At 67.1% G+C, this 13,824-nt stretch overlaps 5 protein-coding genes across 5 annotated transcripts; 3 read left to right on the top strand and 2 right to left on the bottom strand.

Moving 5' to 3' along the window:
• Positions 1-350: 350 nt before the first annotated feature.
• On the bottom strand, positions 351-3,266 carry RHOBADRAFT_66141 (uncharacterized protein). Its single transcript, XM_018418877.1, has 4 exons — positions 3,057-3,266; positions 2,218-2,641; positions 1,769-2,143; positions 351-1,678 (listed from the first exon to the last, which is right to left on the bottom strand). Exons 1-4 carry the CDS (start codon positions 3,179-3,181, stop codon positions 620-622), a joined length of 1,983 nt encoding a protein of 660 aa, XP_018273180.1. The 5' UTR covers positions 3,182-3,266; the 3' UTR covers positions 351-619.
• Positions 3,267-3,863: 597 nt separating this feature from the next.
• On the top strand, positions 3,864-4,525 carry RHOBADRAFT_42340 (uncharacterized protein; the record flags this gene model as incomplete). Its single annotated transcript, XM_018414046.1, has 3 exons — positions 3,864-3,879; positions 4,068-4,271; positions 4,458-4,525. 3 exons carry the CDS (start codon positions 3,864-3,866, stop codon positions 4,523-4,525), a joined length of 288 nt encoding a protein of 95 aa, XP_018273179.1.
• A 251-nt stretch (positions 4,526-4,776) lies between these two features.
• On the bottom strand, positions 4,777-6,556 carry RHOBADRAFT_49409 (uncharacterized protein; the record flags this gene model as incomplete). Its single annotated transcript, XM_018415246.1, has 8 exons — positions 4,777-4,969; positions 5,080-5,130; positions 5,235-5,386; positions 5,511-5,658; positions 5,731-5,922; positions 5,989-6,032; positions 6,098-6,369; positions 6,486-6,556. The coding sequence occupies 8 exons, from the start codon at positions 6,554-6,556 to the stop codon at positions 4,934-4,936; spliced, it is 966 nt and encodes a 321-aa protein (XP_018273178.1). The 3' UTR covers positions 4,777-4,933.
• A 1,931-nt stretch (positions 6,557-8,487) lies between these two features.
• RHOBADRAFT_52078 (uncharacterized protein) lies at positions 8,488-11,908 on the top strand (the record flags this gene model as incomplete). The annotated part of the gene is made up of 12 exons (XM_018416159.1): positions 8,488-8,692; positions 8,762-9,052; positions 9,121-9,303; positions 9,395-9,502; positions 9,574-9,756; positions 9,851-9,958; positions 10,032-10,208; positions 10,283-10,726; positions 10,794-10,933; positions 10,997-11,058; positions 11,168-11,362; positions 11,432-11,908. 12 exons carry the CDS (start codon positions 8,488-8,490, stop codon positions 11,688-11,690), a joined length of 2,355 nt encoding a protein of 784 aa, XP_018273177.1. The 3' UTR covers positions 11,691-11,908.
• Positions 11,909-12,127: 219 nt separating this feature from the next.
• Positions 12,128-13,680, top strand: RHOBADRAFT_64659 (uncharacterized protein). The gene is made up of 8 exons (XM_018418541.1): positions 12,128-12,241; positions 12,333-12,400; positions 12,542-12,662; positions 12,735-12,921; positions 13,018-13,167; positions 13,286-13,352; positions 13,419-13,509; positions 13,575-13,680. The coding sequence occupies exons 1-8, from the start codon at positions 12,139-12,141 to the stop codon at positions 13,640-13,642; spliced, it is 855 nt and encodes a 284-aa protein (XP_018273176.1). The 5' UTR covers positions 12,128-12,138; the 3' UTR covers positions 13,643-13,680.
• The last annotated feature ends 144 nt before the right edge of the window (positions 13,681-13,824 follow it).

The raw sequence follows: 13,824 nt of genomic DNA, 5'->3' as shown, positions 1-13,824 counted from the left end.
AGGAGGAAGGAGGAAGGGGTCCGTGCGGCGACGAGCTCGTCCTCGTCGCCGACGCGCAGCTCGACACTCGCAAGCTCAAAGGCGCCCGCTCGCTCTCACAGTGCCCTCAGCAGCATGCACGACCGTTGGCGCCGTCGCAGCGAGCCCTGCGAAGCGGCCGCGAGCGCGAGCTCCTCAAACTCACCTCTCGCTCGCCTCGTCCTCGCTTCCTCCCTCGCTCCCGACTCGGGCCAACTCTGGCTCGTGCGTCGACCCTCTCGCAACGGCCTTAGAGAGGGACTGGTCCCGAGAGCATGCAGTGATCGCTCCCTTTCTCTCGCAAGCTTTCCTCTCGACCGCTCGCTCGCAGAGAGGGGGGTTGCATAGAATTCCTTGCAGGTGAACGGCGGGTGGACAAGGGGTATCGAGAGACCGTCCACTCGGAGCGAAGGAGAGAAAACGAATTGAGAGGCTAGTGTCAATGGGAGGGACGCGACAGGCCGGGCGGGGGAGAACGAGGGGCGTGACGAGATGAGGAGGAAGGGGATGGGGCGTAAAGCGAGGGACGTAAAAGAGACAGGGAGGGAGAGAGGGAAGGAGCGTGTCGAGACGATCCACTACCAGCGCATCTCGACGGCGCTCAGAGAGCGAACATGGCCGCCGAGCCGACGGCGGCGAGCACGACGCCGACGGCCGCCGCCTTGTTGGCGCCGGTTGCCGTCGCCGCTGAGTCGGCGTCCTTGTTGCTCGAGCTCGACGAGCCCGACTGTGCGGCAGTCGGCGCCGCCGTGACGGCCGCCGTCGTCTGCGTGTTGACGAGGTTGCCGGCGTTCCAGGGGAGCGAGCCTGCGGGCCCGCCGGACGACGCCGGGAGCTCCTGGACGGCCGAGACGGGCTGGTCGCCGAGCTCGCCGTTGCCGACGTTGACCCACACGCCCTGCGACGGGACGCCGTCGACGACGACAAACATGAGGACGGGGCCGGGCACGAGGATGGCCGGGTTGGGCGGCACCTGCGACACGTGCAGGACGGCCGAGCCGTCCGAATTGGCCGTGTAGGTCGAGTTGAGCTGGACGAGGCGCTGCCCAAAGTTCATGGCGTGCGTCGAGAAGCCGGGGCGGACGAGCGTCACCTTGGTGTTGGCCAGGTTGTCCGCCTTGCCGACGTCGGTCGCCGACAGCGTCACGTCAATGTAGTTGCCGCCGTACGTGAGCGTCGTCGGGAGGCCCTGGGGCTCGGGCCGGCGCGCCGTGTAGTAGTCCGGGTAGAAGCGCTCGACGCGGTACTCCGAGGGGTACTTGTACCCGGGGGCGCCGGCGGGCACGTAGTCGGCGTTCGGGTTCGAGCCCGACGACAGGACCGAGCCGTCGGGGAGGAGCGTCGCCGACGAGTGGTACATGCGGTCGACGGTCGAGTTGGCGACGGCGCTCGAGAAGCGCGAGCCCTGGGGCGAGTTGTGGTCGTAGTACCGGATTGTGTGGATCGGCTCGTCGCCGAACGACTGGCCGATGGCCCACGACGTGTTGCCGTAGCCGGCCGTGCCCTTGCCGATGCCGTTGATGAGGACGAGGCGGCCGTCGGGGAGCAGGATCCAGTTGCCCATGACGCGGCCCTCGGGGAGCGGCTCCTCGTCGACCCAGTCGGTCGACACGTCGGGCGTCATCGAGACACAGGTCGAGTCGGCAGGGTAGCCGGCGATCTGCGAGGCCGAGAGGGGATGGGGGGTCAGGACGAGGTGCCGCGGCGACGACGACGACGACGAAAGACAAAGAGAGAGAGGGGGACGCACGTTCCAATTCAGGGTCCACTGGTCGGGCTGGAGGTTGGTGCCGCCGCAGAACATGATGGTCGCCGTCCAGTTGTTGGCGGGCGTGAGGGGCATCATGGCCGTCGCGGCCGAGCCCGGGTAGGTGCGCACGGCGTGCGGGATGTCGGCGAGCGGGTACTCGACGTTGTTCTTGTAGTCAAAGATCTCGGTGCCCCAGTTGGCCTGGAGGAAGATGTTGCCCGACGGGAGGAGCCAGATGAGCGGGAACAGGTTGGCCGGGAGCGTCGTCGTGAGGATGTTGAGGCCGACAGGACCGCCGCGCGACGGGTAGAACTCGTACGTCGGGTTGTTCTGGCCCTCGTCGTTGACGTACCCGCCCCAGTCACAGCCGCCGATCTGCGAGGGAGTGGGAGAGGGTGAGTGACGTGCTCGAGCAGACTCGAGGAGAGGGAGGAGGCGAGGGGACGCACGACGATCATGGAGCCGTCCTCGAGCGTCTCAAGCGTCGGGTACCACCGCCGGGTCGTCATGTAGTTGGCCGTGTCCTCGACCCACTCGCACGCGTCGTTGCCGGCGCTGCAGTCGAGGCGCCGGGTCGCCTTGCCGCCGTCGCCGTTGTTGTACGGCGCCGCGAACGGGTTGGCGTTGAGGCCGCCGTAGCCGATGGCCTGGTTGCCGCCGATGTTGATCCACGTGCCGTTGCCGAGGACATTCCCACCGGCGCAGAACGAGTTGGTGACGATGTCCATCGGCCGGTACTCGTTGGTCTGCCAGTCGTACTCGACGGCCCATGCCGGGTGCTCGCCCTGGGCGCCCGTCACGTTGATCGGGTTGCGCTCGGTCTTGTCGACGATGTAGACCTGGTTGTTCTGGCTCAGGAACAGCTGTTGCGCGCTGTTGCAGGAAGAGGGGGAGAGGGTGGAGGCAAGGCGAGGGTGAGTCGACGAGTCGTGCGGGAGGTCGTGCGGATGCTGCTTGGCCTCGGCAGCCTCGAGGACCGCACAGCGAGGCTCGTCACCGCGGCGACAGCAACCCTTGAGGCTGCGAGTGCCGCGTCGGAGTTGCCGAGCGGGGTGGTTCGAGCGCGCCTCGTTGGCCACTCGCTCGCCCACCTGCCGCCGAACAGGCCCTGCGCTGCTCGAGTGCGCGCCCGAGTGCCACGCGATGCCACCTGCGCCACCTACTGCTGCCCGGGCGGCGTGGGAGCGGGCGTGACACCGACGAGGGGGAGGGGAGCGACTATGGGGATCCGTGCCTCGTCCCACCTCGCTCGCACCGCACGAGAGAGAGACAGAGAGGGGAGACGCACCTGACGCCCGAGTCGCCGACAATCTCGATGGTGTCGTCTGCAGGTGCGGCGTGTGCGATCGAGGCGGCGGCGAGGGCGAGGGCGGTGAGGCGCCAACTCGAGACGACGCGCGAGCGGGGTGCCATGGCGGAGGACGGCTTGGGCGAGGTGATGCGGGTGGCGAGGGTGCTGGTCGTACTGGTAGGCGCGTCGACGGGGTGGTACAGCAGCACTGGGTGCGAGGTGGAGGAAGGGGGCGAGGAGGTTGCTTGCTTGCCCTCGCCTCGTCCACCGTCGCTCGCTGTGCCGATCCTCTTGTCCCCCGGGCGCTCACTCCTTCCTCGCTCTTCGCAACAGCGATTTCAGCCTTTCAAACGCGCCCTGCTCTGTCCGAGTCCCTCCCCTGCATCGCCAGTCCTTTGCGCGCCACCTCGCACGTCCCTCCCTCCTCCTCGAACCTCTCTCTCCGCCCCTTGTCCCACCACCCCGCACAAGCGCTACTTTCGACGCCGAGCTCGAGATTAATTCTGGCAATCGCATCCAAAGCCGTCATGCCGACGCGGCAGCACGCTCTGCCGTCCTTTCGTCGTCGTCGTCTGGAGAGCAGCTGCGCTTTCCGGCTGAGCGGTCGACTGCCTGCTGTGCGGGTCGAGCCGCACAACGTCTGCTCCCAGCTGCCTGCTCTGCTCGAACGGCTGGCTCGCTGGTGACACAGGCCGGGCCCCGCTTCGTCGAGCCGAGCTGTTCATCGACAAGCTCACTGGAGGACAAGCTGCGCCTCGCTCCCTCTTGCTCCTCCCTCCCCAGCTCCACGACACGCTCAGCACCATGGTCTACACTCTCGGTGCGCCCCTGCTCCCGCGCAGCGTCGCCCTCGCACGCGCGCGTCGCTGAATCTCTCGTCCCCCTCTCCTCCCCCACCCTCCCCTCCCCGCCTCGCCGAACCCGCTCCAACCTTTGCACGCGCGCACCCGCCCTGCACGCCTGCTCGCACCCGCCCACGCCCACCGCCGCATGCGCGCCGCCCCACAGTCTGCCACGCCCAGGTCAAGAAGGAGCACGTCGACGACATGGCGGCCAAGCTGCGCGAGGCGCGCGAGGTGTACGAGAAGGACTCGGAGACGATCCACTGGTTCGTCATGCAGGACGTGCACGACCCGACAAAGTTCACCATCGTCGAGCGCTTCATGAAGGAGAGCTCGCAGGAGGAGCACCTCTCGAACCCGTACTGGGCCAGTGCGTCTCCCACTTCCCTCTCTCTCTCTCTCTTGCGTCGTCGACGCCTCTTTCGACGAGTAGCCGACCTGACTGTCCTCCCTCTCGCCCCTTGTCCCAACCCTCTCGCTCTCTCCCCCTCTCTCTCCCCCTCTCTCTCCCCCTCTCCTCCTCGCCCCGCCTCGTCTCCCGCCCTCCCTCGCACAGCCTTCAACCCGACCGTCGACCCGTGGCTCGTCAAGCCCATCGACATCTTCCGCCACGAGGAGCTCTGAGCGTCGTCCACTCGGGCGAGGCTGGCGAGACGGAGCGAGACTCGGCGGTGTAGATACAGCAGGGGGAGGCGTAAAAAAGACAAATAACAGCATCATGGACTTGAGCGTTCTTGTCGAGCGTGCGTGAGATACTCGAGAGTCGGCTGCAGCAGAGAGAGAGAGCGAGATGTCGGACCGCTTGCTCGTGCTCGGCTTTCCTCTCGCTTCTCCTCTCTCCTCCCTCTCGGCGACCTCGCCCGCACACAGAGCTCGCGACGATACAACGCTTTTGTGATTCGACAGTCCGACAGGCGGAAAGAGAGGACATAGTGAGAGGGAGAGAGAGGGCCCAAAGCGACGGGGGAAGGGAGATCTCGTCGGCCTCTTCGGCTCGACGGCGCATTCCCTCGAGGCGAGTCGGCGGCAGGCTCAGGCGACAGCCTTGGCGGCGGTCTTGATGAGGGCCTGTGGCAGGCGCCGAGGAGAGGCAGAAGGTGAGCGCGCGCTCGCCGGCTCGTGACGACGCACGGACCGCCGAGAGCGGGCCGAGCGAAACGAGAGAAGCGGGGACGCACCTTGCGAGTCGCGAGGTAGATCTTCTCCTTGGCGAGGAACAGGAGCGCAGCCTGCAGGGCAACGACGAGGTAGAGTCAGTCCCGGCTCGGGCGCCCCTCCTCGCCGCCGACCTCCTCGAGCGCGCACGCGAGAGAGAGAGAGAGAGACGACGCACCGTCGCGACCGACTGCGTGAGCTTGGGGCCGATCCCCTTGTACAAGCCCTGCGGGCCCTCGGCGGCGACAATCTTGCGCAGGCCGTCGAACGACGACGTGTACGACTTGCCGACGGCGTTGCCGGCCTGCATGCGCGCCTTGACGGTGAGGTCTGCGGCGATGGGGTAGCACAAGGTCAGCGACGCGTGTCGACAAGGTCGCAGCGACGACAGCGCGCGGCACGAGCCACGCGCCGGTCGCAGGCCCGAGCGAGCGAAAACAGCGCCGAGACGCACAAGGGTAGGTGACGCTCGTCGCGAACAGCTTGGTGACGGCGCCAAGGAGGAAGAAGTCGAGGTCGGTGAGGGGCGGTGCGCCGGCCGAGCCCTTGGTGAGCCTCAGGGCGCGACGGCGCAGGATGAGGTTCTTCAGCTGCTCGAACAGCTGCGGACGAGCGTGGAGGTCGAAGCGGTCAGGCTCGGGGGCGACGCAAGGAGACAGGGAGAGGGGACGCACGGTGAACTGGAGGATCGGGTTCGAGACGAGGATGAGCGCCGGGCCGAGGCCGTGGAAGAAGGCGCCCGGGCCGTCCGAGCGAAGGATGTCGAGGATCGTCTGCCAGATGGTGCGGCGCTTCTCGACCACCTTCTTGGCCGACGCACCGCTCGACGTGTCGGACGCGACCGTCGTGCGCACGGTTTGCCGAGTCTGCGAGGGCAGAGAGCGTCAGGTTGCGGCTCGAGAAGGTCGGCGCGGGAAGGAGGCGAGCCGCACGTTTACGACCCAGATCGGGTTGGACAGAACCGACGTGGCGCAGCCTGTGGGAGCATAAGAGAGTCAGGCTCGGACGGGCTGTCGAAAGAGAGGCGCGAGAGGGACGCACCGGCGGCGGCCGAGACGAAGATGGACTCGAGCATGGAGAGCGTCGCGCGGCTGCTCTTGCGCGACTTGAGGACGAGGTTGCGCGCCTCCTCAAAGCACAGGTAGTAGATGCCGTTCGTGACGGCGATGCCGACGAGCGACGAGCTCAGGCCGTCGTACAGCCCTGCGACGCCGTCGCGCTGGATCACCTTGAGGACGGCCGAGCGGGTGCTCTCGCGCTTGGTCTTGGCCTCGACCTGGGAGCGCGTCGACAGGTTGACGAGCGGGTACGTGCTGTGTGTGGCGCGCGGGCGCAAGGTCAGCGGTCGTGGTTGCGCGTGCCTCGTCGCGTGCCGTCGGGAGGGAGGCGAGGGGAAGTCGAAGGGGTCGAAGAGGGGGAGGGGACGCACACGGCCATGGCGATGCAGCCACCGGCTGCGCCAGAGATGGCGTGCACTGCAGAGTCACTGACGGCGACCATGGTGGGCGTGCGTGAGGGTGGGAGGTGGTCGGAAGGCGGCGGGGCAGATGAGAGCGGCGGGAGGTGGGGGCGAGTCGAGCGGACGCTGTGTGGGCGGGTTGGGGCGCGTCGAGTGGTCGTGGAGAGCGGGTGGCAGCTGTGTGCTCGGTTCGCAGAGGGTGGGCGAGAGCAGCAGGAGCGCGGAGAATGCTGCAGCGCGTCTCGCCCGGACCGGCGACGCCAGCACGAGATGCCGGTCGACACCAATTCCCGCCTTTTCGACCGGGCAGCGTATCGTCTCTCGTGCAGGCCGCACGAGTGTACACATACAGAGAGCGCTCGCGAGAGAAGCAGCGAGCGGAGGGAGCTCCCTCGACCTCGTCGACCTCGGACTCGAGAAGCAGGCGAACTCGCGCTCTACACGACCAAAGGGCACACGGATCGCGCTCAATTGCACCGCAGACACCTCCTCGTTCGATCTGGCGCGCGCAGAAGGCGCCAATCCTGCTGGATCAAGAGATAGCGTTTGAGCGAGGGTGCGCACCCGGGCGCACGGACGGGCCCCGAGGGGCGCTGCCGTGCGCAACGGCTCACCAGGGTGCGCCCGCTGCCTGTCGAGGGCAAAGAGGGCGGGCGCGGCCTCGTCAGACCCGTCCTCGGCAGCTCGGCTTGGGCGGCCGCCGGGACGAGTAACAGTCGCAGGGCGGGCAGCTTGGTCCACCGGGGCCCGCCCATGTCCTACATAGGGCGTGTCGCCGTCGACAGGGGCCATCGAGGTGCGCAGGAAGGGTACGAGGGGAAGCTTTCGGGGGCGAGAGGGGGAGGAGGTGCCATCGAGGGCTCGACTAACCTGCGGCGCCGAGTCGAGAGGGTCAGCGCGGGGCTCGGGAAGAGCTGCGGACCGGTGCGCATCTGCTGGAGGCAAGGGAGAGAGGGAGAGGGACGTACAAGGATCTGAATGGACCGGCTCGATGCCGACAGCGAGCCGCACGCCTCGAGAACACCCGCCCGATCACCCTGTGCGCCCGCTCAACCTGTAGAGAGGCTCAAGTCAGCCCGGTGAGGCCTCGCACGTGTGCCACGAGGTGGCAGTGTGGGCGAGGGGAGAGGGAGAAGGAGAAGGGCGCCAAACACGGGGAGGAGGGGAGGAGGAGGACGCACCTGCTCCCGCGTCCCAGACAGCGCCACCGCCACGCTCAGAGTGCACGCTGTGCCTCATCGAGCCCTCGACAAGCGCGTCCAGGTCCACAGGTCGTCGTCGTCAGTCGAGAGAACGGTCGGACGACGCGGTTTGCTGATGAGGTCGAAAGACGAGGGACCGCCGCGGCGGGCGAGGGTCGCGCTGTGGTGCTGTGCGCAGTCGAGTCGAGTATGCCGCAGTGCAGCTCGTCTGCTCCAGCCGGGGAGTGCAGGGTGGCGGGCGAGCGAGAGCCTCCTCCCACTTCGCTCGCTCGTCCTCCTCCTCCACCGCTCCGCCTCGCTGTCGAGCAGCTGTCCGCTCCCCGGGCGATTAGCTGGCTGCCAGATCGGCTGCACCGATGCGCCTCGCCTGGGCCACCTCGCTCCCGCTCCCCTCTTCCTCAATCGCCGCCATTCAGCGCTCAGCTCGACCTCGTCGCGTGCGAGCGCAACGAGCCCCCTCGGGCTGATCTCCGAGCTCGACGGCCCAACTCGAGGCCGCTCGGCGTGACGCGAGGACGGGGCTCGTTCCTCCTCTCGCTCGCCGTCCTCCCGCGCCTTAATGGCGAGCAGGGTCCGCATCTCGACCCGCATGGCCGTGTCAACCTGCACGGACGCGCCATTCGCGTCGAGCGTGCGTACGCTTCGCCGCCTCGTCGAAGCAGCTCGACCCGACCCACCCTTCGACTCGCCCTCCCTTGCCTTTCCTCCTCACCCTCTCTTCCGAACCACCCACACTCCTTCCCACTCTCCTTTCCTCGCCCACCGCCGCCATGCGGCTCACGCCCGTTCTTCTCGCCGCGGGCGCAGGCGCCCTCGGCGCAGCCGCCTCGGCCCACCCTCAGCCTCTCGACGTCTCGCCGGCTCACACCGCTCATTCTCTCGAGGCGCGCTCGCCTCTCTCGCTCTCGATCGGCGGCATCAACCTGTGCATCGGCCTCTTCTGCCACCGTCCTTCCCGTTCCTGGAAATGCTCTGGTCCGTCCCCTTCCTCGACCTCGTCGCCTCGAGTCGAGCCCGCACTGACCTCGTCCTCCCTCGCGTCAGGTTCCGGCCGCGACGGCTACTCGGTCGACTACAACGGCAATACCCGCCCGTCATGGGCACCCGCCAGCTTCCTGTGGTTCGGCGCCGACGTCGGTTGGGCGCCGCCAAAGGGCTTCTCGTGCGGCACGTCGTGGCAGATCCCGTCCGCCATGCACGGCAAGCTCGACCTCATCACGTGGTGGACGCCGCCCTCGTCGTGGCTCGACGCTCACGTCGGCGTCGACCTCGGCTTCAAGGTGCCCTCGTTCTGGGGCTTGATCCTCGCTCCCTCCAAGGGCTGGACCTGCAGCGGTCCGTCTCCCTCTCTCTCCCTCTCGCGCGTCGAGGACCCTCCCTCTGACGCCTCGTACGGCCTCCAGGCAACGGCAAGGACGGCTTCTCGGTCGACATTCACGGCGGCGGCCGTCCCTCGTCGGTCCCGGTCGGCTGGCTCTACTTTGGCTCGTCGATCGGCTGGGCTCCTCCTGTCGGCTGGTCGTGCTCGTCGTCGTTCGAGTTCCCGAGCGCGTTCCTCGACGTCGCGCACCTTGTCACCTGGTGGAGTGAGTCCCCTTCCTCTCTCTCGTCGAGCTCCCCCGTGGCGGGAACGCGCACTGACCTCGTCCCTCCTTTCCCCTCCTTCCTCGCCCACAGAGCCCTCGTCGGGCTGGCTCGACGCTCACGTCGGCGTCGACCTCGGCTTCAAGGTGCCCTCGTTCTGGGGCCTGATCCTCGCGCCCTCCAAGGGCTGGACCTGCAGCGGTCCGTCCCTCTCGCTCTCTCTCCCTCTCGCGCCTCGAGACCTCTCCTCCTGACGCTCGTACACCTCCCAGGCAACGGCAAGGACGGCTTCTCGGTCGACATCCACGGCGGCGGCCGTCCCTCGTCGGTCCCGGTCGGCTGGCTCTACTTTGGCTCGTCGATCGGCTGGGCTCCTCCTGTCGGCTGGTCGTGCTCGTCGTCCTTCGAGCTCCCGAGCGCGTTCATCGAGATCATCCACCTCGTGACCTGGTGGAGTACGCCGTTCTCCTCTCCCTCGTCGCCCTCTCGTTCTCGACCTGAGCGCGCACTGACCCTCCTCTTTGTCCATCCGCCTTTTTCGCCCCGCAGAGCCGTCGAACGCCTGGATCGATGCGCACGCCGGCGTCGGCCTTTCTTTCACCCCGCCTCCCTGGTGGGGCATCGCCATCACGCCCTCGAAGAGCTGGCAGTGCAACGGTGCGTCCGCTCGCCGCCTCGACTCGATTCTTGCGGCGCCTGACTCATCTCCTTTTCTCCCCTCCTCTGGCAGGTGGCGGTCGCGACGGCTACCCTGTCGACTCGAACGGTCAAGCTGCGCCCTTGTGGGTGCCGTCGTCGGGCTGGGCCTGGTTCGGCGCAAGCGTCGGCTGGCAGCCTGTTTCCTGCCCCTCGACCTGGGCCATCCCGAGCCAGTGGCGCAAGACCTGCTCGAAGGCGACCTGGTGGAGTAAGGCCTTCTATCCTCGGCCGCCAGCCTCTCGTCGTCGCAGAGACTGACTCTGCCCCTTCCCTCCTGCGCAGCGCCTCCCTCGATCTGGATCACCAAGCACAAGTCGCACGACTTTGGCTTCTCGCTCCCGACCCACTGGGGCGTCGACAAGTGCGGCTGCTCGTGCGGCTGCGGCGCCGGCGACGCCGGCATTACGACCACCTCGCGTGCCCCAGCCTCGACCTCGATCGCCCACACGACCACGACCGCTCGCGCGACGACCACCTCGGCCAAGCCTGTCACCTCGTCGGCGTCGACGTCGAAGCCGGCGACCACGTCCAAGAAGCCGGCGACGACCTCGTCGAGCAAGCCCTCCTCGACCACCTCGAAGAAGCTGGCCTCGACCTCGACCTCGCACAAGCCGGCCACCACGACATCGTCCAAGCCTGCGGCGACCACCACGTCCAAGAAGCCGTCGATGCCGACGAGCAAGCCTGTCACGACGAGCAAGGCCGGCACGACCAAGACGGTGACCTGTGCGTCGCGCTTTGACCTCTTTTCTCTCTTCTCGCCCGAGCACTCCTGACGCCCGAACGCCCACAGACATTGGCGACGCCTCGACTGTCACGATCCCGGGCGGCATCGTCACCGTCACGCGCACCGTCTCGATCTCGCAGCCCGAGCCGACTGGCCGGCCGAGCCAGGGGTGGTCGTGCGACGGGTCCGGCAAGGACGGCTACGAGGTGCGCCCACCGACTTCTCCTCCTTCCCTCTGACCGAGCCTGACACCTTGCCTCGTCGTTCAGGTCGACTGGAAGGGCAACGGCCGGCCGGCCGAGTTTCCCGAGGGATGGTACTGGTTCGGCGTGTGCGTCCTCTTCCTCTTCCCCTCCTCACTCTCCCTCGGCACACACCCTGATCCTCCTTTCCCTTCGAAGCGCGATCGGCTGGGCTCCCTCGGCGTCTTGGTCGTGCAGCTCGTCGTGGCAGCCGTCGTCGCTGCAGGTCACCGTCATCATCAGCAGCCAGATCAGCTGGTGGCTGCCGCCGCCGTCGTTCAAGCTTCCCTCAAGCGTCGACTGCCCGACGCACTGGACGTCGCAGGGCTGGATCGACACGCGCATCCCGTCGGCCTCGTGGCAGTGCAACGGCTCGGGCGAGGACGGCTACGAGTGCGTCCCCTCCCGCCTTTCTCTCCTTCCTCGCCCTCGTACCGGACCTGACCGCCTCGCTCCGAGCAGCTTCGACCACCAGGGCCACGGTCGCCCTTCCGGCGCGACGCTCGGCTGGAAGTGGTACGGTCGCACGCACGGCTGGCAGCCCTGCAAGAGCTTCCAGCTCCCGTCGGCCGACTACTCGCCGCCGAGCTGGTGGGTCGCGCACCGCGCAACCTGGTGGCGCCCTACGTCGAGGTGGAACCTGCGCAGCCATCGCTCGTTCAAGTGCCCGACCTTCTGGCGCTCGTCGCGCAGCCACTTGCGCGGTTCGTGGATCTGGTAGATCCTCCTCCTTCTCTCTCGCAGAGCCTCGTCCCTCCCCACCCTCGTTAGACACTCTCTCTGGACCCGCCTTTGCTGTAGTACTCGCACTCCTCCCCTCCTCGCTCGCGTCGTCATTCGCGCCGCGCTCGCCTCTCTTTGGCCTCTCCGAGTTCCTCATGGACAGTTTCGCGGCTCCCGGGCCCTGCAATTCACTGCAACGTCGATGCCTGAGCACTCGTAGACCTCGACCGCGCAGAGGGGAAAGCTGCGCGATCGTGAGAGATTCTCATCAGCTCCTCGCCTCGGCCACAACTTCCGACACCTCCCTCGCTCGCCCACGACCCACGAGCACCTCGAAACTAGTCGCATCCCCTTGCTGGATGCTCTCTGCGTCGCCTGCTCGCCTTCGCCTCCTCTCTTCGCACCTCGCCCGTCCCATTCTCGTCCAGCCTCCCCGACCTCGCACGATGGCGACCGCTCCGACCTTCCCTCGCTCGCCGGTGCCGCAAAACAAGGACAACGTGGTCCGACGAGCCGGCTGCTTGATCATCGGCGACGAGGTCCTCAACGGTGAGCTGTGCTGCCCTCGCCCTCCTCCCCCCTCGTCATCCTCTTCCCCCACTTGCGAGCCGGAGCTGACTATCGCTCGTGCGCCCTGCAGGCAAGACGCGCGACACCAACTCGAACCACCTGGCCAAGATGCTCTTTGATCTCGGCGTCGAGCTCAAGGTGAGCCCGCCTCTCTCTCTTCGTCTCGCCGGACCGGTCACGCTCTCCTCGGCGACTCTCCTCGACGGTCGACAGCGAGCTCCGCACCGTTGAGGCATTCACATGTCCATGGAGCGCAAACTGACTCGCCTTCGCCCACAGCGCATCGAGGTCATCGCCGACGACGAGGAGGAAATCGCCGAGGCAGTCCTGCGCATGCACAAGAACTACGACCTCGTCATCACCTCGGGCGGCATTGGGCCGACTCACGACGACATCACGTGTGAGCTGCGCATGCTCAGTACTGTCGAGGAGAAGCAGCCGACTGACCCCGATCCCGCACGCCCTGCATCAGATTCCTCGATCGCAAAGGCCTTTGGCGACGTCGGCCTCGAGTACCACGAGGAGACCAAGCACCGCATGCACGAGATGGGCAAGCACCGGTACAACATGGACGAGCAGACCGAGGAGCAGAAGACGGCCCGTCTGCGCATGGCCCTCTTCCCCAAGGGTGCCGAGGTGCTGTTCGTTCAGGAGGACCTGTGCGTCTCGCCTCTCCCTTGCCGTCTCCCTCTCGCTCGCTCGAGAAGTTCGACCGCTCACTCTCCTCCTCCCCTGTTCCCTCTCGTCCTGCGCAGCTGGGTCCCCGTCGTGCGAGTCGCCGGCAAGGTCTGCATCTTGCCAGGCGTGCCTCGCCTGTTCGAGCGTCTCGTCGAGGGTCTCCTGTCGACCTACGTCCCGCTGCCGCCCAGCAGTGAGAAGCCGTACCGCGTCCTCGTTCACACCGAGTGCGCCCCCTTCTCCCTCTTCCTCTCCCTCTCTTCCTTCTTCTCCCTCACTCCCTCTCTCCCTCTTTCTCTTGTTCTCCTTATGCGCCACAGCCACTGACACTCTTCTCTGTGACAGGTTGCCCGAGAGCTCGATCGCGCCGTTCCTCACAACCCTGCAAGAGCGCGTCAAGAAGGAGCTCATTGTACGCTCGCACCTCTCCCTCTCGTTCGACATCCTCCTGCACCTTCCCTGACTCGTTTCTCTTCAGCGTGTCGGCAGCTACCCGAAATTCCTGGGCGGCGTCGACGTGTCGCTCATCGGCAAGGAGGAGGAGCGGCTGCAAGAGCTGGCAAAGGAGGGTACGTCCTCCTCTCACCCCGTTCGCCATGTCGTTCAGCCCTCACCGACTCTCACGCGCCCACAGTCATCTCGGAGCTCAAAGGCGAGCTCGTCGCGCAGGGCAAGCTCGGCCAGGAGGAGCCGGTCAAGTAAACATCGCGCTCGTCCCTGGAACTCGGTCGTCTTCTCGGCGCGCCCAGCTCGTCCTCGCGCTTCGCCTCGCATGCTCGTCCCGACGGCGCACGCGCTCGACGAGAGCGCTCGCGGTACCGCTGCACGCGACCGAGCTGCCCCACATCCCGACGGCCTAGCCTCACGAGGGAAGTACATACCAG

The sequence above is a fragment of the Rhodotorula graminis genome, assembly GCF_001329695.1.
Source record: "Rhodotorula graminis WP1 unplaced genomic scaffold RHOBAscaffold_3, whole genome shotgun sequence".
NCBI classification, from domain to species: Eukaryota; Fungi; Basidiomycota; class Microbotryomycetes; order Sporidiobolales; family Sporidiobolaceae; genus Rhodotorula; species Rhodotorula graminis.
This window is presented reverse-complemented; position numbering and strand designations above follow the sequence as displayed.

Bases quoted from the DNA above. Each gene is read 5' to 3' on its own strand.
- RHOBADRAFT_66141 (XM_018418877.1), bottom strand. From the start codon at position 3,181: ATGGCACCCCGCTCGCGCGTCGTCTCGAGTTGGCGCCTCACCGCCCTC. The intron at 2,642-3,056 runs GTGCGTCTCCCC...TTCCTGCAACAG, and splicing joins GTCGGCGACTCGGGCGTCAG to CGCGCAACAGCTGTTCCTGA. The intron at 2,144-2,217 runs GTGCGTCCCCTC...ACTCCCTCGCAG, and splicing joins AGGACGGCTCCATGATCGTC to ATCGGCGGCTGTGACTGGGG.
- RHOBADRAFT_64659 (XM_018418541.1), top strand. From the start codon at position 12,139: ATGGCGACCGCTCCGACCTTCCCTCGCTCGCCGGTGCCGCAAAACAAG. The intron at 12,401-12,541 runs GTGAGCCCGCCT...CTTCGCCCACAG, and splicing joins ATCTCGGCGTCGAGCTCAAG to CGCATCGAGGTCATCGCCGA. The intron at 12,663-12,734 runs GTGAGCTGCGCA...GCCCTGCATCAG, and splicing joins GACTCACGACGACATCACGT to ATTCCTCGATCGCAAAGGCC.